Raw genomic sequence first — 22,595 nt, forward strand, 5'->3', positions numbered from 1 at the left:
CCTCATGATGTCTCTGCGTCTCGGCCTGAATGGCCAGTGTATGTGCCTGAATGGCCTGCTGCTGCTATAACTGCTGAAGTATGACGGTCAACTCTGAAGGTGGTATAGCAGGAGCTACTAGAGGTGTCATCTCAAGTACCGAAGGTTGTAGTACAACCTGAGAAGATCCTCCTGCCTCGGTGTCGTGAGACCTAGCGACTGGCGGGAAGTACTCCACATCATTTGAATCCAAGTCGCTGTCCACATCAAAGATGGCATGGCTATTTCAGCCTCAGCTAGGGCCTGGTCCTCAGCAGCTGCCCTCTCTCTCTCTCTCTTCAATTAGAATCTGCTCCTAAGTGTGAAACCAAGCACGCTGACCATGATGTCTATCTAAAGGTGCAGTAGGTGAATACTTCCCGAAGTGAGTGGGAGATTGCTCGTATGTCCGAAGAAACTCAGGAAGTCTGATCGAGTGAGCAAGCATGTATGATTTGAAGTGTGCATAAGGCTGCTGTCGACCATGGTCATCCCGTCAGCTATCGCATCCTCAATCTCACATAGGATCAAATCCAGTATGTTGAACTACTGGTGAGTGAGGATGGAGAGGATCAGCCACTGTTGAAAGCTAGTGATCGACTCTGCATAGCCAATCCTAGGCAACAAACTCTGTCTCATGGCCATATGAATAGTCTTCACCTCAGGTGTGAGCATGTATTTCAAACAAGGAGAACCTGGGACAAAGGGCTATAAAAAAAAGGCATGATCTCATCATCTGTTGGAAAGATACCTCCAAGAAGAGCACAGCGTGGGGGTGCGGTGTCTGGGTGGACAACCTCGTGAAGGTACCTGGAACTTGCCTAAACCTCTAACACTGCCAAGATGTTAGTCTTATAGAGTCTGAACTACTCTCCTTAAAACATGAACTGAATAAAATCCCTCTCCTGTGAGATCCAAACTATGACATAGAAAACTCTGACCCACTCCTCAACATATATGTTCACATCCATGAGCAGAGCTGATAATCTAGGGAAGGCATCAAAGTGTTGTCTCATGTCCACTTCTCGTGCAGCCAACTGCTTGAAAGTCGAGTCATGCAACCAAAGTTTATGTGACATAACCGTGAGTGTCAAACACTAGTCTCATCTCTATTAATATTGCCACAAATATGGTTCAAAGATTTATTGCAGAAATCAGAAAGAGAAAAATGGAACAAACCTTCGCACTCATATCCTTTTCCAATAAAAAGTCCATATTTAGACATAACTACTTTATTGGACTTGAGCACCACCTTAAACCCATCTCTATAGAGAAGGGAACCGCTAACTAGACTCTTGTTTATTAAAGGGATATGCTCACGTTTCTCAGCTGCATGATCTTTCTTGAAATAAACTTCAGATCTACCGTGCCAACACCATGAACAGAAGCATAAGACCTGTTTCCCATTAAGATGGAAGAATCCCAAACGGCCTGATAATAAGAGAACATTGAACTGTCAGCACACATGTGTACATTAGCTCCAGTATCAATCCACCAACTGGTAGACTGATTCACTGAAAGAACAATAGGTAGATTATCATACCCACCAGTTCTGTCTCCAGTATTGCCAGTGGTCACGTTGATATACTTGGTGTTTTTCCCTTGATTAACATTTCTTCCTTTGCGGTCTCAGCAATGTTTGGCCTAATGACCAACCTCACCGCAGACGAAGCAAGGTTTACCATCTTTGTCTGTTTTCTACTTCTTGAAGGTGGTGGTTTATTTGGCCTTATTATTTTTTCCTTTGTACTTGCCGTTAGAGGACTATTGCACCACATTTACGCTAGACTGCCCATCGCCTCCTTTGTTATGCACATCTTTAGCTCGACCTTTCTCCTCAACATCAAAAGACACAATCAGACTCTCAATAGAAATCTCGTCTCTTGTGTTTTAGAGCAATGGCAAAATTCCTCCACGAGGGAGGTAATTTGGCAATGATGCCCTCAGCCACAAACTTGTCGGATAAGGAACACTTTAGCTACTTGAGTTCCTTTGCAATGCACTGAATCTCACGAGCCCGCTTGACTATCGATCGATTATCGACTATCTTGTAGTCATAATATTGCTTCATGATATATAGTTCACTACCTGCATCTGATGTGCCAAAATTTGCATTCAGTGCGTCCCCGCAACCCCTTTGCATCCTTTATGTGTATGTATACATCACAGAGACAATCGACAAGAGTGCTAAGAACACATTCTAAAAAGAGTGTGTTGGCTTCTTCGAACTTTTTCTTCTTATCATAGGAAAGAGTTCTTTTAGGCCTGTCAAACGCAACCCAGTAGCGGTTCATAGCTGTAAGCCACAGAGTGGCTTTGACTTGTCATCTCTTAAAGTGCACATCAGTAAACTTGTCTGGCCTTAGTGCATCGGCAAAACCAATCGTCGTTAAATCGAAGTGCCTACAATAAGGTTTTTGGATTGTTGGAAATAATAGCATTTTCAGATTTAATTTAATTCAATTCTTGATATAACATGAATATGAATAAATTCAGATAATCAATTATTGACTAGCTCAGACAAGCCCCGACAAGATTTGAGTAGAATCGACTAGAATTCGACCAACCTTAATCGCCTCGACTAGATACTCGAGAAGTATCTTGACTAGCTCACTCGAGAAATGTATCGACTAAAACACTCGAGTAGTATATCGACTAGTTCACTCGAGTAGGATTGCAGTGTACGTACACGTGGCGACGTGAGATGCAGAAGCCCCCATGATGTCAATGCAGTAGGCGATGATGAAGATAAAGTAGTCGAAGTTGATCTCGATGTAGCATATGACAACAAAGGTGGCAATGTAGACGAAGTAGCACACGATGATGTAAAGGAAACAGATCGTGAGCGGTCGCAACGAGCGCTTTCCAAAAATATTATTCGCCCTCTCACGGTGTAGGATCCCAAGAGCGACGGGTTCCGAAAACATACTTTCCCGTTTGTCGGTGCACGCCAGCGTAGCAGGGTGGAGTAGTCTATGTGCGATGATGCAACAAAGAGAAATTGGCAAAACCCTAATTGCGAATATGCAACTTGCATCTCTCCTTTGTGCGGCGGCTGACAGATATATATAGAGGGAGAGTCACACGGTTGAGACGCACCACGATTAGAGTATTGACCGACACGATTTTCGTATATTTATTTGTTAGCCCACGCAGCAAAAATAAATAAATCACAAAAGGAAGTCGGACCTGCGCAAACAACTGGAGCCGATTTCGACGGACTATTCACGCAGGTGTCACATGCCCGCACCCTCCGCCCCCGCCTTGGTCACAGCCTGATGAGGCGAGTAAGCGCGCACGTATTCTTCTAGTCCTCTTATCCATACATACTAAGTAGGTGGAGGAGATAAATCCTTCTAAGTTGGTCTTCATCCACATCTACTTAGTAAGATAAGACTAAAGAAACATACCTCCCTCAAATAGTTGGATATTTGAGATTTATTTAAAATTATATAAATATAATAGGTTAAGCCCATATATTCTAACATGCACGGTGTCGCCGCCCAGACCTAGCTCCACTGACACCGCCCCAACCACCGGCCTCGCGTATGATTGCACCACCAGAACCGACGCCATCGTCTGGATGTCCCTCGACACGAGCTGGTCCTCCGTTGGCCCTAGCTCCGAGCACTCGCTCCATTCCGCCATCCCCGCCGTGAACGCCGACAGCCTCGACACCTTACCCACCATGAATAGGTCCCACCCAGACGCCTCTACCTCATGTATTTGCGCCACCATCTCGCTCATGTTGAACACGTCGCGCTCTCGGTACTCAACGCTCGCGTCGCCGCCGCCCATGTTGTTGGCCCGGTCCCAGAACTCCCGGAGGCATGCATCCTCAGCCTTGCACTCCTTGAGCGCGTCGAACTCGCTCGACGTGAAGCTCTTGCCCTTCTGGATGAACTAGAGTAGCGTCAGGATGATGTCTGAACTCTGCGCCATGCGGGTCACCGTGCCTACTGAAGAAGAGGACCACAACGCGGTACCCGGCCCCGGGCAAGCCGCCCAGGCCGCAGTCCATGAGGATGCCTGCCGTGCACGGCGAGAATTTTCCTAGAATTTTGCGGTATTTAAATTGACCACCCCCAAACATTTATTTTGACTCCTACAAATTATTAGAGTATTAAATTTTATAGGATGATGCGGAAATATAGTCCCCGTCTATATGATTTTTCCTGGATTTTTTAGCACCTATGCCATCGGCAAATTATTGTTTTCTAGTACATATGCGGAAATATAGTCCTGTCATTATTGTTTTTTTATTATCTTTTTAGTTGTATTTTGTGATTTTTATCTGTATCCTACCTTAACTTGCGTGGAGCAAATGGTGCAGATGTTGTATGCCATCGGCAAATTGGGATTCGTCAGTGTTTGGGTCATGGTTAGTATTTGATTTACCAACCGCCCCAGCCATAAATTTCTCATTTTGTTTTTTCGGTCAGATTGTTTTAGAGTCTAAACTTTTGTATGCTGCTTGCAGGGATTTAAATTTTGTTTTATAATTTTTTTCATGGTAAAAAGACCGAAATTTATGAAATTTTGTTAAAATTTCAATCATTTTTTTCTTCTACTATTGTGATGCTACGTGTCAATAAAAAAAATTAGAATAAAATATTTTGTTTCCCTTCGAAATTACTGAAATTAGCGAAATTTTAATCCGTTTCATTGCTCCTGTCCATGAGTTTTCATAGATTTTTTGCGCATCTCTGCCCTTCGCGTGCTCAACTTCCTGGTCGTGGGGCTCAGCGCCGCCGCCGCAGCGGCGCGCGGGAGGACTCGATCGCCCGTGCCAGCGCTCACCGCTCAGGCGCGTGCTGGTGCTCGCGCGTACAACAATGCCATGCAGAGATCGAATAACTCCTCGTCGATCGTTGGACGCCGGCGACGTGCCAGGAAACAGAGAGGAGAGGGCTTGCTTTCACGGGCTTCCACTTGCTTGTTAGGACCGGCCCATCGATTCGGAAGGAATGACGGGCCTTCTCCATCCACTGAAACTTCGGGCCGTTTGGTTGGTCCAACGACAGCGATCTTGCATTCGTGTTCGTCAGTGCACACCCTCGTCCCACCGAGCGGCAGGCAAATGCTCGTCGGCGGCGGCTGCAGGAGCTAGGGGGTCGGTGCGGTTGCTAGGCTCGGTGGCGTCGAGGCGGTAAGTTTTTTTTACAGGGGCAGTTCTCCCCCTCCCCCACTCTCCCCGCGTATTTGTTTGCAGATGCTGCCTGCACTTGCATCTTGCGGGGATTTGACTCCTTTTTTTTAAAGAACTGCGGACCATTACTTCATATGTTCATCCACAGGGTCGGTTGGTCATGAATCATGGTTCTGACCAGGACCCGTTGCGCCATTACTTTGTGCTGCTGTAGCATCGTAGGAAGGGAGGGGGATCCGTGGAGGTAACTATGCAGTTACAGAGAAAAAAGGGGGAACTGTAGAGGGTGGCAATCTGTGACGCCCTTTTGCAAAAGTTGGGTGCTTTCAGAATAAAGACATGGATTAAGTATACCCTTTTATCTTGCTTTTAGTTTTATGACAAATTCAGCGAGGCGCGTTCATCTATTAGCCACTCGGAAGGCAGAACATAGATGATAGCAAATGGCAGCTCAACTACTTGTCCTAAAAGGAAAAGAAGATGGCTTAGACTTTACCTCAGTACTTTGTCTCAAGTAAGAAGCATGAAGTGATATGATGTAGGATTCACAGTTGTTAATTAACCATAATACCATATTAATGCCAAGCAGAGCAAGACGCCAGATTATATAGGTTGCAAGGCCAACCTAATCCAACATACCTGCTACAGTTTTTTATATGCTGAAACTGTTGTTTCTGTCGTAAGTAGAAATCTTTTGCGGCAGGTAGAATTGTCACTTTTTAAAGGATCTTCTATTACTAGAGGGGAATACTATTGTCGAAGTTCTCTATATTGATTTTGTTCAGTAAAAATTCACATACATTTATAAAAGCTAAAACCAATGAATTCGAGGTTCACCCTTGACACACACCATGCTCCATCTCATTTGCCGTTGTTTTGAAAATAAGATGCATGTTTTCAAGACTTGAACCGGCACCAGATTTTCTTTTTCAAGAAGTTGATATGTCCGTGTTTTGTACTTGTACAAACATATCTTGGTTTTGTCCTTTCAAACATATTTTCAAATAAACACCTATTTAACGAAAAATAGTCACAGGTAGGTAAACTGCCAGACATGAATCTTTGTATCTTAAGATAGCGATCTCGTTGAAATTGGCTTTCTTTCTTTTTCATGAGCAGATAAGTCCTTGTCAGTCTTCCTTCATGCGGTATGGTTGTCTGTACTTTTTATTCATACTATTCTAAAGGAATCTGATTCTAACAGCCTCTTCCCTCACTTTCTTCATCCCAACAGGGAAGACCACTTCCAATTCATCACCCACCTATTCCTTCGCACACAGGCCATCATCACACCAGAGCAAGAATCAAGAAGCACTAACAAGAAGATGCTGAAGAAACTTCTATCGAAGACCAAGAGCAAGAAGAAGAAGGAGGCTGCCTCCTCTGCCCTGCCCACTTTGGATCGGCTCCATGAGGTCTTTCAACCCCTTTTGTGACCAGATTCTTTTGCTTGTCTTCCCTATTCTTGATTTCTACTCTAGCTGTGTTGGCGTTCCCTTAACATTAATATAGTAGCAGTAGGAGTATTGTAATTTCTTTTGTTGGCAAGGTAGGATTGGATCTTCGTAGTTCAGGGAGAATTAACTGGTTTTCTTCCAAAATGAAGGTTTAGAGGTGGAAATTGATCACTTGTAAAATATATAAAGAAATAAAATGCTCAGAATGCAGTATTTTGAAGTAAATATTAAAACGAGTCTCATTAAACAACCCTATCCATCTTGGCTTCAATGCTGTAACATGAGCATTCTGGTTTTTGAATTCAATGGATTTCTAGAAGTCAGAGTGGAGGAAAACAATACAATTAAGTCCTTCCAGGTCAAAGCCGCCATCCAGTTGTAGATATTGACTATTAGGTAGCATGTGTGCAGAAGAATATAATAAGCTGAATTCAAGATATTATCAGTTGTATTGCCAATTCTAGTCAAAATTTGGACAGCAGCTATCAATTTAAGGACATAAATAAATTATAGATTTGATACTGATACTATTGATGTACTCTTGTTTTTTTTTATCAACGTGATGTTTGTGTGCCCCTCAATCTACATCATAAGCAATTGCCAACAAGTCAGCAAATTATGCCTGTGGCACAAATGCATCAACTTGCTACCTTAGATTTAGCATTCACATTGGTTTACATTTTGTACTATTTGTGTGCATAGACTCTAGAAATGCTGGAGAAGAAAGAGCGTTTCCTTCAGAAAAAGTGTTCTGCTGAAATCGAAAAGGCTAAGGATTATACAAAAGTGAAGAACAAGAATGGTAAGCAAGCATTACTTCGGAGAAAGTATATTTGTCTGACTTCCATTTTGTTACAAATTATGAGAATTTGTTATACTTAATTGTTAAATTTGTTGAATTTGGTTTGCTTGCTTATTCATTAATATTTCAAAGCTTTGCCACTAAAGGCTTGTAAAGAAAAATACCAGTTCCCCCATTTTGTTTGGTCAAAAACCAACCTTAATGTCATGTCTTGGACATAATCCATCAATGAATGTGCAAAGCAAAGAAACACTATAGATTAGCGAGCTTGCATGTCTAGACACCATTCCCAGAGACCCAGACTATAAGTTACTCACTACAGTAGGGACTTTTTTCCCCTTAAGCTTGTGATGCTTTTCATCTTTTGTTACTCTTAACTTATATGAGAGATGCCTTCTTGTTTGTTGTAGCTGCAATTCAGTGTCTAAAGAAAAAGAAGCTGTACGAGACACAAATTGAGCAGCTAGCAAATTTTCAATTGCGAGTTCATGACCAGGTAACTCAATCTTGAATCTTGATGACACATCTTAGATTGCAGTAAATTGATAGGTAGTTATTTTTTAGATTATAATGCTTGAAAGCGCAAAGGCAACTACCGACACTGTTGATGCTTTGCGCTCCGGATCATCTGCTGTCAAAGCTATTCAGCAGTCATTGTAAGATTCCATTTGCCCTCTTATTTCCACTATTTCTCTTATACAATGGTTTATTAAGCTTGTAATACACTACATATGTGAAGGTTGTCATTCTACTATTTCTCTTATACATTGAAAATCTCGATTTAATATTTATGTCAAAGATAGCTCAGGGCCCTTTGTTGGCCCTTTTTTCCTTGAGCTTGTGCACCATCTGAAGTGAACTAAATATATATATTAATGACTTTCATGTAGATTATATAATGAAGTGCTAATGATGGGTGAACTGGCTGTGGTAATTCTTGTGCAGGAATATCGATGACATTGAAAATGCCATTGATGAGGCGAACGAACAGACAGAAAATATGAGGCAGATACAGGAGGCTCTTGCGACACCAGTTGGTGCTTCTGCTGATTTTGATGAGGTACTGTTTCTCTTACCTTTGTGCTGGTTAAAAGGTATACAAGCTCATATAATCCAAACTCCAGTCAATTTAAAGGCACTGTATGCATGAAGGAAAAAAGTACATGCATTGTCGATTTTCAAAAGGCATGCAAGGCATTTCTTATAATTTCTTAAAACAGGATGAGCTAGAAGCGGAGCTGCAAGATCTGGAGGAGGAAGAGCTTGATGAAGAGTTGCCTGAACCACCGGGGAGGTTATCTGTGCCTGTGGAACCATCAGCAAAAGCAACATCCTCTTCTAAACAGGCGAGTGATTTGAATGAACTGACCAAACTTCAGGCAGAGATGGCACTTTAGCCCTAGGCTGACATTCGAAGAGATTGGCAACATTGTAACCTCTTTGTACGACTGACATCTTGGCACGTATGTGTATAACTTGTTGTAAATTCAGGTTGTCGTAGAAGATCCCTTCACCTAGTTTTTATCATGATCGTGTAGCCTGGCACACAACTGAGAACTGACCAAGCTTTGCCTGGACTCCTGGAGTATCTTTCATTTCTGCTTAGCAAAGCGCTATTATAAATGGACGAAAAGGAAACGCTGTCTGGTTCGCTGGATAAGGTTTTGTGAAGCTATATAAGCTAAGTAAGTTATATTTATTGAAAAAAAAAGTGTTTGGTTTGTTGTATTTGTTTAGACAGGCTGAGTTAAGTTTTTATTTTGTTGATTAAATCTGATGTCGTAAAAGCAGACGCAAGAGTTAAGATTGTGATTGCTTGTTCATATGAAAATGGTTTTGTAACACTAATAAGTGTGTTCGTCCGTATGAGTGAATGTAAAAGTTTGCATTCACCGGATCGGGTTATAGAGAGAAGCTTGAATCGAGCTTTACTCTCGGATTAGGCTGAAGGCGTATATTTGTATTCGTCGAGTCAGACTAGAACAGTAGATGCAGATAATTAAATAAGCTTCTTTTTAAGATTATATGCATCCATCAGGCTAGATTGAGATAAATTCGATCTATTAAACACACCTTTAAGGCATGTTTGATTGTGTATGATCTAGGATATCGACTAGAGGAGTGAATAGGTAGTTTTTAAAACTAATTGCTAAACGATCAACGAAACTTGTGGAAATAAATTAAATATCACTAGAGCAATATGAAAATAACTAAGAGTTATATCAAAGTTTGTAATTATAGGGTGATATGCAACAATTTATATTTTAGGAAGATAAATTGTATAAAGTAAATTATATGAAAGTAAATTGCTCAAAGGATGATACACGAAATTTATCTCGTGGTATCGATGATTTACCGATCATCCATAATCCATGTTGAGGTGAGTTCAAACTTCTAACCACCTCTCTATTAAGTATCAAATTCTCACATGAGAAAAGGCTCACACCGAGTAACTTGATCTTAAGTTAGAATAGAACAAGAAGTACTCAATACCTCGATTCCACTAGAGTAGCACTTAGCCTCTCCGGCAATGCATGCTCAAAGCCTCTTATAATCACTGTTGTGGCTCTTTCATAATCTTTTTTAAAGGACTTAATAATGCAACAGCCTCCAAACCGTGTAGGAGGCGGCAACCTCCAAAAGTAATAAGTTGATGACGTTTGCTTGAAAGATCACTAGTGCCTACAATACTCAAACTCTTTAAAGTTATGCACTAGATGCTCTTACACTTTAAAAAATGCAACCACTAAGCTAAGAGAGGAAGAGAAGGAATGCAAAAGCTCCAATGAATTGTAGTGAAGTGCTAGACCCCTTCCTTAATCAGCCAAGCTCTTATTTATAGCCCACACACAAAAATATAACTGTTGCTGTTGATTTGACACATCTGCGCACTAGGCGGTCACATTGCAACTCAATTGGCGGTCGGATCGCCGCAAATACAACGGCTACAAAAGGTGTGATGATGACTCTGACACACGTCTGGCGGTCAAACCGCGAGCAAGAAATAGAATGCCAAAAGTCTCTGTTCCTAGGGCGATCAGACCGTGACGCCTCACGATCAGAGCACGAGCAGGGAACAGAGTGGTCAACTCTCTATTCCCAGTGCGATCGGACCAGCCATACCGGTGGTCAGACCACTTGCCAGACCAGAGGGTCTGAACCCCTCTATTCGTTTGGTGGTCAGACTAGCACACTCTTTAGTCAGATCAGGACTGAGTTCTACTAAGTATCGACCAAGTTTATACAACAGTCAGATCAGCCTCTCTAGCGGTCAGACCGCCACAGCTCAGAAACATCCCAAAGACAGCATTTGTTTGGTTTCTTTCAAACTAAATTTACATCCCAAAGACAACATTTGTTTGGTTTCTTTCAAACTAAATTTCTCACTCTATATAAAATACAAGTTTAAGCAATTATGTCACTATAGATATCGCAAGTAAACGCACATTAACTCCTTTTAATAATACGACACTTATATTATCAATCCGATCAATTTCTCTTCTCTAAACTCCTAAAAAATGCCCTATAATTATATATTTTTCTTGAGCTAGCTATTTTTATGTGTTTTCACTCATGCATCTTCTGGCTCCATAATATCTCTGTGACTAACCTTTTTATAACTCATTTAAACATGTTAGTCCAAAAAAACGCATTATCATCAATTAACAAAACACGAATTAAGGGTCTAGATGCTTTAGATTGCTCGTATCAGGGTCATCCTGGCTCTGTCCGTATGTATATTCCCGTCGAGAAGTTATTTGGTTATTTGCATGCATAGTTTCTCCTTACATTCGCGAATGCAATTATATGGTTGTAGCCTGTCTTAGTAGATACACCCGAATCGAGCTTCTCTATGGAATCTAGCCTAGTGGATGCATTACATCTGCTACAATCATGCAACGAGCCCACTCGTTAGTCTTAGGTGCAGGGTCGCTGCATCCGACTATGCAGACAACTAAACATCTTCATATGTTAATTGCATTCGTCCATAAAAATAACCAATCACTCTTCTTTTTACAGTTATTGTATCCACTTAACCTGTTTCTACTCATCAGAATATACACTGTAGCTTTAAAAAATCTATACAGATAACTAAACACACTTTAGTGAATAAAAACAAAATTGAGTTGAAATAAACCACACGCATAGCCCAGATCGCACGGCTTCTGGATTGTTGTTATCATTGACAGATGATCGTGCGAGAAAGTGAAGTATTGCCAGTTTCATACACGATAAGAAACGAGAATCTAGTATTTGTTCCACCATCTGGTTGCCGACCAAGGTTTTGACACGCAAACAAATATCCCCATTCCCCGGTACAAGTCAGATGTACAGGGGTCAAATCAACTTTGTTGGACCCCTCTAGTTTGTGCCATCTGGTGATCTTGCATAGGAAGAGAAATTCTTATGGCGCGGTCATCCTTGCCGACAGGGAAAATACCTGCGCACGTGTCAACGAGAGAAAAGAGGAATATGTGCACGGGGAATACCATGCGCAAAGAAGCTTGACCACTGCCTCTCTGGTGGACGTAAGCGGATTCATAATAAAAATACTAGATGTCCTAGTTATTATATTAAAGATCTTGTTGTTATTGTTATATTTATTAGATTATATGTTCTGCTATATATATCATATAGACCTAATATATATGATAAATTACTAAAAACAAAAAATTACTTGATATGCACCTTTCCACCTATAAGATTATTTCTAACCATATTCTTTTTTAATTTTTATTCTCTTTATTTTTTCTTATCTTCAATAATTTTCTTTTGAGAGAAACTGTGAAGGGAAAGAAAGAATTTCGTCATAAGGAAATGAGCTTAAGTACCCTTTTGTGACAGTAACAGTGAAAAAAATTGTTGAAATATTTAAGAGAAAAAATTTCTTCATAACGAGATTTTTATCATCGAAGAAAACCGTTAGCCGTGGCGTAACGTAGATCCACTCATGAACATATGTGCATCATATCCCACACGTCACAATCTCAAAGAACATTTGGTCGCTGTGACTTGGATTCTCTGCGCATCGAGTGCAGAAAGTCACATTCCGTCATACAGAGACCCGTGCCGTCGGGGAGATTCACGAGTACCCTTCTTTGTCCCCGTTCCTGTCACTCGCATGGGGCCAATTAGAAGTATAATAACAAGTGAGATATAACTAAAGCTCCATTTTTTTAAAAAGCTAAATACTAAAAGAAACAAGAGTGCTCTATTTATGTCTTATATAGTTGATAGAACCTTAAGTTACATGTTAAATCTCTTTTAATGTGTACATAAGTTAATTCATGTTAATTTTTACTCTTTAAAATTGTTGTTTTGATAATAAACTATGTTGATTTGTTGATATTCTTAATACTTATGTGACTGTTATTGGAGATGGGGATGAAAAAAAAACTCCTCAAAGGTGGGAGCGAGTTGCAGATGGGCTGGTAATGCAGTGGCAAAACTTTATAAGTAGAAATAGCCGATGAGAGTTTGACTCTCGTTTCGCACTAAAAAAATCTCAAATAGATCTCACAATAAAAAGGTGCATGTAAAAAAAAGTAAAGGTGAGAATGATGACAAAAAAAATTTCGTTCGCTCAAGACAGGAACATTTCAATCCTCTGATAGAGTATTTCTCTCTTGATATCTAAGTCTGTTTGACATAGTTTTCACAGCAGCTTTTCGATTGGAATAAGAGTTATCTTTGCCAAACAGCATTTCTGAATTACGCTACGCTCACACCGCGAACGTACCCGTGAACTGAATCCTCCCTCGTTTCTAGGAGGAACCAGAGCATTCGCCCTCGCCGCGCCGCCACCCGCGTTCGCTCCCATGGCGCTCAGGCCCTCGAGCCGCGCACTCTAATCCCTAACCCTAGATCCCACCCCACTCTCACTCACAGACAGGCACAAAACAACCGCGCTTCACTCCTCCCCGTCCTCGTCTATCTCCTCTGTCTCCATGGAGGCGGGGAGCAGCGGCTGCAGCGCCCGGACGGTAGCGGCGTGCGTCATCGGTGGCATCCTGCTGGGCGCCTCGGTGCTCGCGGTCCACCTAGCGGGGCCCGTGTCCATTCCGAGCCTACCGCCGGTGGACGCGCTCCGGCGGCGGTTCCGGCGCCGCCGCCGCCGCCCCGTGCGCGTGTACATGGACGGCTGCTTCGACATGATGCACTACGGCCACTGCAACGCGCTGCGCCAGGCGCGCGCCCTCGGAGACGAGCTCATCGTCGGTGTTATCAGCGACGAGGAGATCAAGGCCAACAAAGGACCGCCCGTTACGCCGCTGCACGAGAGGTACTCCCGAACCCTCTAATTTCACATCACTGTATCATCTTTTTTGATCTCTCATGTGATGTCCAGTGTAATTCTACCATACGATTATGCGACTCAGGTTAGTGGTTGAGCGCTTTAATGGGTTTCTCAAATTTGTCCATGAAGTAACATTTTGTTTCCGTAGTTATCTGCTCTAAGTCCCAAATTGAGCAGTAGTTCAGCTCTACATGGATCGGTGGATGTTTCAAATTGCTGGGGAAACTACTATTGGGTGCCGCTTTGCTAACTCTTGGGCAATCTTTTGTTGTGCGGACCAAATAAATTTGTCAAGGTGCTGCTACATCGAGCCGTTGAATCAAAGATTCTACCTTTGTCCAATTTGTGTGTCACGGAAATTTGTTCCCGTAACTACGGGAAAGATTGACTGCTTTTCTGTTTTGGACCTGTGTTGATTTCAATCTGGGCAGTAGCCGGCAATGTTAGCTCTATTCCATTTGGTAACCGTGATGAAAATATTGGCTGATAAGCTCCTCTCACATCGAAGGCTCTAACCATGAAGCTATTGGTCCATGTTTGACATGAATATGAAGAAGTTATTATCATGAACGAACTGAATGCTGTGAAACTTGAATGTGTGGTATGGGCCAGTCTTTCCTTTAAGTTCTGACAAGTAATAACCTTACTTTTGATCGCCTGAATTGTAATTGCAAGGCAAAGGTTTTGTCTGCCGCCCACATGTCATGTGCCAGAAGAAACTTTTATTTTTCTCAGTTAATCGTCACAAAGTCAATTTTCTTTCTGTATCACAAATTGCCATGGTTACTGATTTTCTCTTGGTGATTAATGCCATTTCTGAACTTTTCTCTTTCTCTTTCTCATCTTTCTTTTTCCTTCCAAAAAAGGATGACAAAATCAAGTTTGCTGCCAGGAGTTATTGCTCAGAAAAAAACTATTTCAAAAAACACTTGCGTATCTGCTAGATTTACAAATTTTCTTGGAGCAATCTCTTCTGCAATCTGCACAAAATGGGGACAATCTAGGTAGTTTTATGTGCTCTCGTGGCAGATAGTATTGATACATCCAGACATTCCAAGAATCTGAGTTAGGGTAAGAGCACAAGTGTTTATGTGACTCTTTGATCAAGTAAGTAGGTTACTCTGTTTGACACTTTTCTTATATGCAAAATGGATGAAAAATTATACTACTTAAATAATCAATTTTGTTTCTCTCATTTTTTGTATCGTGTTATGTCTTATATGTGACCCGGTTGTATGGAATTTTAGACATTCTTTGGTGTTGTGCTTCTGGTTCTTTGGATGCATCAGAAAGTATAAGATATGTTGCTCCCTGATTCCTATATGTTTATAATAAGTTTCTGATGTTTCCCTTTTTGGCAATACAGAATGATAATGGTCCGTGCTGTGAAGTGGGTAGATGATGTCATTCCAGACGCACCTTATGCCATAACTGAGGATTTCATGAACAAGCTATTTAATGAGTATAACATAGATTACATTATCCATGGTGACGATCCTTGTTTGTTACCGGATGGTACTGATGCATATGCCCTTGCCAAAAAGGCTGGCCGATATAAGCAGATTAAAAGAACCGAGGGAGTGTCAACAACAGACATTGTTGGTACTAATTCTGCATTAGTATTTTCTTTTCTGTTTTTAATGTTAAAGTTTGCTTTACTAATAATGATAGAAGTCTGAAACAGGGAATATCTAGGTTCTAGTTCTCTATTACAAGTTATATCTGTTGAAGAGTTGATTGAATCTCACAGCGTTCCTCCAACATTGCAATTGATCCTAGATCTACAAAGACTTCTTTTGTCAACAAGTCTAGTCTTAAAACTTTTATGGTGATGAAAAGGTTTTATGCTCATGTTGATCTTGTACTTCTTCATGACAGGAAGAATGCTTCTTTGTGTTAGAGAGAGATCATTTTCTGATGCCCACAATCACTCTTCGCTTCAAAGACAGTTCAGTAGCGGACATGGCCAGAAAATTGATGATGGTGGATCTGAAAGTGGGACTAGAGTATCCCATTTTCTTCCTACATCCAGGCGAATAGTTCAGTTCTCAAATAGCAGGGTATAACTTCTACAGTTTCACATGCATTAATATATCATTTACTTCTAGTTTCTGAATAGTCCACTGTCAAATTCTTTTCTTTTAGGGGGGTAAAATATCAATTTCTTAATTTTAATGCAATCAAGCTGATGCACTGCATTCACATTTGAAGATATAAACAAGCATCACGGCGATGTTTCCTTTGAGATGGAATAGAGTGTGATCATACTCTGTCATCACTTTACTGTTATTTTTGCCATTTGGCAACAGTTCATCGCTGGTTGTGTTTGATCAGTTAATTACCTGCCATTTGATAGCCAATTTAATGGGCTGACAATAAGTTCGTCATTTCGTGATTTAGACAAGTTCAGAGGTTATTTCATAAGCAATACTTCCTCTGTCAAAAATATACAATATTTGAGAATTTGAATGGTCTAACTTTCTTAACATCGATGCTAATATATACAAAACTTTTGGATTAGTCACAGGAAATAATGCATTGGATTTGTTATGCAAAGGACTTACATTTTTTTTTTTTACTTTTTACTAACATTCTAATGTTATTATGAAAACTGATGGTCAAAGTTGCTTATTGGAGACCTTGTTTTGTCCAAAAAGTAATATATTCTTCAACAAAAGGGAGTAAAATCTGACATATCGTTGAATTGTCAGAAAAAATCCATATGATTGTGAGATCAACTGTTCATTTGTTGATTACATGAACATAAATTTTGTTGACTATAGTATAGTTTCATTTCTTGGAAACTTGTAATGGCTGATTTAATTTACTAGATGGAATTACTGGTTTGTAATTCTAAACTTAAACTTGGAATATGGCTACTTGTTTGTTCTGTTAACTTTAGGCTTTCCCAATGCAGGGTCCAGGCCCAGATTCTCGGATAGTTTACATAGATGGTGCATTTGATCTGTTCCATGCTGGACATGTTGAGGTAAATGAGAATCCCCTCCCACATGCCCACCAACCCAAAAAGGGAAAAGGGTTTGTGGAAAAAACTACAGCATCTATCTCAGCTAAGTCAGCTTAGAGATACATTTGCCTGTGTAATTCTTGTGTTGGCTGTACTTTTGTTTCATTTTTTGTTTTGTTTTGCAAGACAGCAAACTGAAATTAACCCTCCAAAACATAGTGATTCAGACATTCTTGTATTTATAGTTTCTGCGACTTGCTCGAGGGCTTGGAGATTTTTTGCTTGTGGGCATTCACACAGATCAGACCATAAGGTAGTACGATGGGTTCTTCTTTTTTTCTCCTCTTTTGATTATTGTAAGTTACAATGTTCAAGTTTATTCAGTTTTCACCTGTCCTTGTTTACAGTTGAATGCATTTCTTTCAAAGCATGGCATCTCCAATCAATTCCTTTAACATAACATTGAGCCTATTTTTCTGTTGGTGTTTACTTGCCAGTTCAACTCGAGGACGACATCGCCCGATCATGAATCTCCATGAGCGAAGTTTGAGTGTTTTGGCTTGCCGTTATGTTGATGAGGTGATCATTGGTGCTCCATGGGATGTTTCAAAAGACATGGTGAGTTATCTTTTCTGTTCTTAACCATGAGATTACCTAATTTTTGTATAAGATGCATGATGCATCTGCTTGTAGTTGTTCCTTCAACGTGGCACTCTTAAGACAATAGGCAATGCATTCATTGTAAGATCTATAACATGGCATTTATGCTATGCCAGATGTAGATAAAAATAAGACTGATGTGCTCGTATCCATGGATTGATACAGATGGATAAGTCTTAATCTCATGGCATGGTTAAAATTTAAATTACAAAAAGTTCCATGAATGTTTGCATCCAATTTGTATTGTGGATGTAAGCTAGGTTGGAGCTTAGCTTAACTGGGCCTTAGACATGCAGTAAAAGTTGGTTGAGATCTGAATCAGATTCCAAATAGGTGTAAGCCCATTAGCACTTCTTGTTCCATTATGGATATGCTATTTACATTGGGCAAAGTGCCAGGCTCAGTTTTGATGGAAGCATGAATTTAGTTCTTACAACAACTTATAGCCTAATCTTATGGAGATTGCTAGAGTATATTTGGGATATCTCCAGATATGGTAGATTAGGATTGATTGTAATCCCAGGATACCTACCTTATCTCTAGGAGTCTTCTTGCCCTCCAAACTTTGTACTCTATATATTCCACCCTCGAGGCTCAATGCAATACATCGATCATATTAACCAATCCTCATATTCTATCATGGTATCACGAGTTTATGTTCTGATCCTAGGCTACAAACACTAGCCGCCGTCAGCTTCCGCACCGCGCGCGCCGGAGAGATCGATCTCCATGATCTCCGCTGGGGGTAGCGCCTCCTGTACGTAGGGTTCGCATTGCCGATCGTGTTGATCGGCCGCCCTAGAGTTTTTCACCGATCCATTGATCGGGTTTTTCTCTCGCTGGTCGTTAATCGACGTTTCCCTTTGGTTTTTCCGATCCAAGATCGGTTTGCGTTGCCCGTCGTCCTCGCGCCTCTACTCTGACCTTGGCTTTGACATTGCGCCGGCTTCTCCACTCATGCGGCGCAGTAGGTCGTGCGGCATCCTCACACGCCCGGTTGCCCGTCTACATGTCTTCACGCCGGTCAACTCCACACGCCTGGATCTGGCTCCACCCGTCTCCATCCGTCGACATGCGCATCGCCCGTCCGTCCATCAACACGCGCATCGCCGGTCCCCGTCTCCACGTCGCATTGCCCGCACGCCTCCATCCACCTGGATCGACACGTCTCCACGCCGCGTCGCTTGTCTCCGTCCACGCACCACGGGCCGTTGCCTGGATCCGCATGCCGCATCGTCGCATGTCTCCCGCATGTCTCTGACTTCGACACGTCGTTGGTCTCCATCTCTGCACCATCCACGCGCTTGGAACGACACCCATGGATCTACCCACCACTCGACTCTTCGCACGCCATGGATCGGTGCACGCCTCGTCTCCATGCGCCACGTCTCCACCCGTGCAGCACGGCTGGGCACGCGGTGCCCGGCTGCCCTGAACGCATGGCACTCCACGCTGGTTTGTCATTGCCTCCACCAATCGAGACACCTCCGCTACGACCACCTCGTGTGCCCTTGGTCTGATTAGCCGATCGTACAACTCCCAGCAGATCGGCAGTGGTTCCCCCCCTCGAGCACGCGCGTACCCCCTTCTCGAGAACCGGGGCTGTCGCTCCGTCGCCTTCAGGTACCCCCCAGGTGCGGTTCAGCCAACGGAGGATCTCACCATCACCTTACATCGCTGTCCTTGCATGCCACGACACTCCGACTGATCGACGCTGCCACTCTCAACGCGTCATCGCCTTAGTCGTCGGCGTACTTGGTCTTCATCATGCTGTTCGGGTGTTCTTCGCCGGCTTCGAGCACCGCCGCCACGCTCTTGGACACCGGCGTCGCTGCTCCAGGCCGCTAGTTCTGCCTCCCTCTACCGCCTTCGTCCAGCACAACCTTGTCGCCAACGTCGTAGTCTCCTCCCCGACTCCTTTGTCTCCTTTGGGAACCGTGAGCTGCATCGGCACTCCTCACCGCTATGCGCATCGCGACCTTCGAGGCCTTCTCTGTTGGTCCCTCAGACATTGGCACATGGTTGGGATCCCTACCTTCGCGCACCCGATATTGGCAACACTGGTGCGTACCTTCGTCCCCGACGCATTCCTGGGCTTGGCAAACCCGGTGCACACCTCGTCCTCCACGACCTCGACTGTGTCAACTTCGGCATCGACCTCTTCTCAACGATTGCCTCGTCCACGTCATTATCTTCTTCCCTCGAGCCTCCTTGCGCTCGTCTCCATGACGCCTTCTTGCGCCCGTGGCTTCAGGAGCGGCTCCTTCGACCACGACAACCCCGACTATGGCTACGTCGACTATAGCTATCGCACGCACGTCATCCTCGACCACGGCTACTCGTCTCGCTCTCCGCTATCTCGACATCAGGCACAAAGGGCTACCATCCGCATGAGTAACTCGTCGGTTTCTCTAGTCACAACATTTACATCGCGCTATTTTGACTGCGGAGGGATGCCATTCGTCTTCCTCTCCAGTCTCGTCATCTACGACGCTACTGCTGCGACTACAGGGGGATGATAGAGTATATTTGGGATATCTCCAGATATGGTAGTTTATGATTGATTGTAATCTCAGGATACCTGTCTTATCTCTAGGAGAGGTTTCTTACCCTCCAAGCTTTGTACTCTATATATTCCGCCCTCGAGGCTCAATGCAATACAACAATCATATTAACCAATCCTTATATTCTATCAGAGATGAAACCATGAATTTATTTCTTACAATTTACATAATCGTAAATACTAACTTATAGCCTAATCATAAAGAGCAGGGCCCATACTCATAGCCTGAAAAAATGTTTACTAAAAAAAACTCGAAATGGCAAAAGTCAGGAAACATCAAGATAGCACCTGCACAAAAAGTATACTACCTGTGCAGAATACAAAACTGATTATGTGCTACTTCAGTACTAAAGAAGAGACAACAATGAGCGACAAAGAGCAGCCCCTCCATGGTCTCATAACTTCAAGCTTTTCCCCTATCTTTTTCCTTATATCTTCAACCGAGCAGCTTGGTCTTCATCTGAGAAGCCGAGATAGTACCTTGGTTGCAAAGTAAATCTTGATTTATGTTTGGTCACATTGCCCAATCTAAGCTGCAATAGAAGAACCATTAGTTGCTAGGTCTCTGCGAAGCTATCGATGGCTGAGTTTATGTCCCAACCAAAGGCATGCCTTATAGCACTAGTACACTGAGAAAATGTGGGCATTGTGCCCCAGAGCAGATGTGATCAGCGTCCTCAGTTTGTCCACACTCCACACTGTTTGCATTGAATCACCAAGTAGAAACCACATATCTGTCACATATTTTTGAAGGTTAACAATTGAGCCCTTCCTCAGGAACAAAATCTTGACTTTGCTGCTATATCGTACTGTCTAACCTTATTAGTTGATACCCAGGCCATATAATGCAAACACCACGTTCAATATCTCGTTATGACTATCAGATTGTGTGTGACCGCCTGTGGCAATTTTAGTTATGACTTCCTATTTTCTTGTGCAGATTACCACGTTCAATATCTCGTTAGTCGTTCATGGAACAATCGCTGAGAACATGGACTTTATGCAGGTAATTAAGTTGTATTTTTTATTTGAATATGCAAATGGAATAATTGTTGCTTTTGCATTTATCAGGATGATTCAAATCCATATGCTGTTCCAAAGGCTATGGGCATTTACCATAGGCTGGAGAGCCCTTTGGATATCACTACAAGTACTATTATCAGGAGGATAGTTGCTAACCATGAAGCCTACCAGGTAACTACTATGATGTTATATCAGGTGGCCATGGAGTCATGTACGACAGTACATATTTTCAGTCGCATGCATGTGATTTGATTTTGTCCCCTACATATCAATAATGTGCATACGGGAGCTATTGTTTACTGATATTGGCTTGGGTATCGTTGCATGTGTACATTAAATAAAACTATGATCAGCAATGTATTCTTTGACGTGGGGGTTGGTGTGGTTTTCATTTATTCTGGTGATCTGGTCCATCGATCTTGGTGTGGTTTGTATTCATTTTTGCTGTCCTTTTGCCTCGTGCAGAATCGGAACGAGAAGAAAGAAGCCAGTGAAAAGAAGTACTACGAGAGTAAAAGCTTTGTCAATGGAGAGTAACTTATGAGCAGATCTTGCATGAAGATTGTTGCCTAGATTTTTTCAGATGCAAACCTTCATTGGGCGATCCACAGTTTTAGCTTTTTCTCAGCATCTTTGATGTGTTGCTCATATAGCGTAGGAAGCGTCAGATGCAACCTTGATGAGTGATTAGCAGAGGTGCGACGTTAGAAGCATTCCGATCATTCCCTCAGTGTTTGTAGCCTATTTTTAACCCTGTATATGCGGCCTTGCGACTGTCGTTACCGGCTGAGTTCCATTTGAGATCTGTAGGTTTTTCAGAATTGTGTGGTACAGTATTAAACCATGAATGTTAGCCTGATTAACTATTTGCTGCTGATGTTCTTTTCCCGAGCTCCCATCTCCACTGTATGCGGCATCTTAAGTCAGTCCTCTCACAAATTATGTTGAGCACTGTTGCGTTCTTGAACTGGACAACTGGTACATGTGGGTCGGTGATGGCAACTGTGTTTGATGGTACACCTGGATTGCTGGATGAACGTGAGGTTGGTGATACGTTGGGATCTGATGATACGATATGGATCTGTGAGTAACTGATGAATCTTGACAAAAGGTTGCTGCCAACTGGTGGCACTCTGCTGGTCCTGGACTCCCTGCTTGCTTGGTACACGTTGTCGCCATGGAGAGGGACGTGCTACCTGTGATCTCGACCCAAATTAATAGTGCACTGAGCAGCCACGGGCACGCATCTGGGGCTGCTTGGGTGCTTGGTCTCTTGCGAGCAACTTCTACTATTTCTGGCCATTGATTCGCTTCCCGGCGTTGGACTGGCTTTAATTTGGATTGTGATGCATGTCTCCTAGTTTCTTGGTGTTCATCACACATGTATGCACGACATGGGACTGCAGCTGTGGTAGTGAAATTTGGTAATGACTTTGTGAGCACGCGAGCTGATAGAATGGAGTGTTCTGTTCGGGAAATCATTTCACTTGTTTCACGGGTGCGATAGAATGTGTAAGGAAGGAACAAACTGTTCTCCAGTCATCAGCAGTTTCGCACCATCCTTTTCTGGGTCTTTCCCTGACCATACACGTATCCCCAAAGGTTTTATTTATTTTTTCTTGTTCAGTGGTTGAACTATTGGGATCTGGAGTATGCT

General features: G+C 42.5%; 2 protein-coding genes across 3 annotated transcripts; both read left to right on the top strand.

Annotated features, from left to right (window-relative positions):
- The first annotated feature begins 4,344 nt into the window (after positions 1–4,344).
- Positions 4,345–9,318, top strand: LOC133906581 (vacuolar protein sorting-associated protein 32 homolog 2-like). Of its 2 annotated transcripts, none has more exons than XM_062348524.1 (7): positions 4,345–4,399; positions 6,402–6,582; positions 7,327–7,426; positions 7,837–7,922; positions 7,991–8,082; positions 8,372–8,486; positions 8,647–9,318. In XM_062348524.1, the coding sequence occupies exons 1-7, from the start codon at positions 4,359–4,361 to the stop codon at positions 8,821–8,823; spliced, it is 792 nt and encodes a 263-aa protein (XP_062204508.1). In that variant the 5' UTR covers positions 4,345–4,358; the 3' UTR covers positions 8,824–9,318. The 2 variants fall into 2 exon arrangements, with proteins under 2 accessions (XP_062204508.1, XP_062204507.1); XM_062348523.1 differs by lacking the exon at positions 4,345–4,399 and adding an exon at positions 4,833–5,167.
- A 3,808-nt stretch (positions 9,319–13,126) lies between these two features.
- On the top strand, positions 13,127–21,815 carry LOC133906172 (ethanolamine-phosphate cytidylyltransferase-like). The gene is made up of 9 exons (XM_062347979.1): positions 13,127–13,709; positions 15,091–15,326; positions 15,603–15,784; positions 16,642–16,713; positions 16,938–17,005; positions 17,190–17,310; positions 20,856–20,921; positions 20,987–21,109; positions 21,404–21,815. Exons 1-9 carry the CDS (start codon positions 13,375–13,377, stop codon positions 21,473–21,475), a joined length of 1,275 nt encoding a protein of 424 aa, XP_062203963.1. The 5' UTR covers positions 13,127–13,374; the 3' UTR covers positions 21,476–21,815.
- Positions 21,816–22,595: the final 780 nt, after the last annotated feature.

Source organism: Phragmites australis, chromosome 23, assembly GCF_958298935.1.
Source record: "Phragmites australis chromosome 23, lpPhrAust1.1, whole genome shotgun sequence".
NCBI classification, from domain to species: Eukaryota; Viridiplantae; Streptophyta; class Magnoliopsida; order Poales; family Poaceae; genus Phragmites; species Phragmites australis.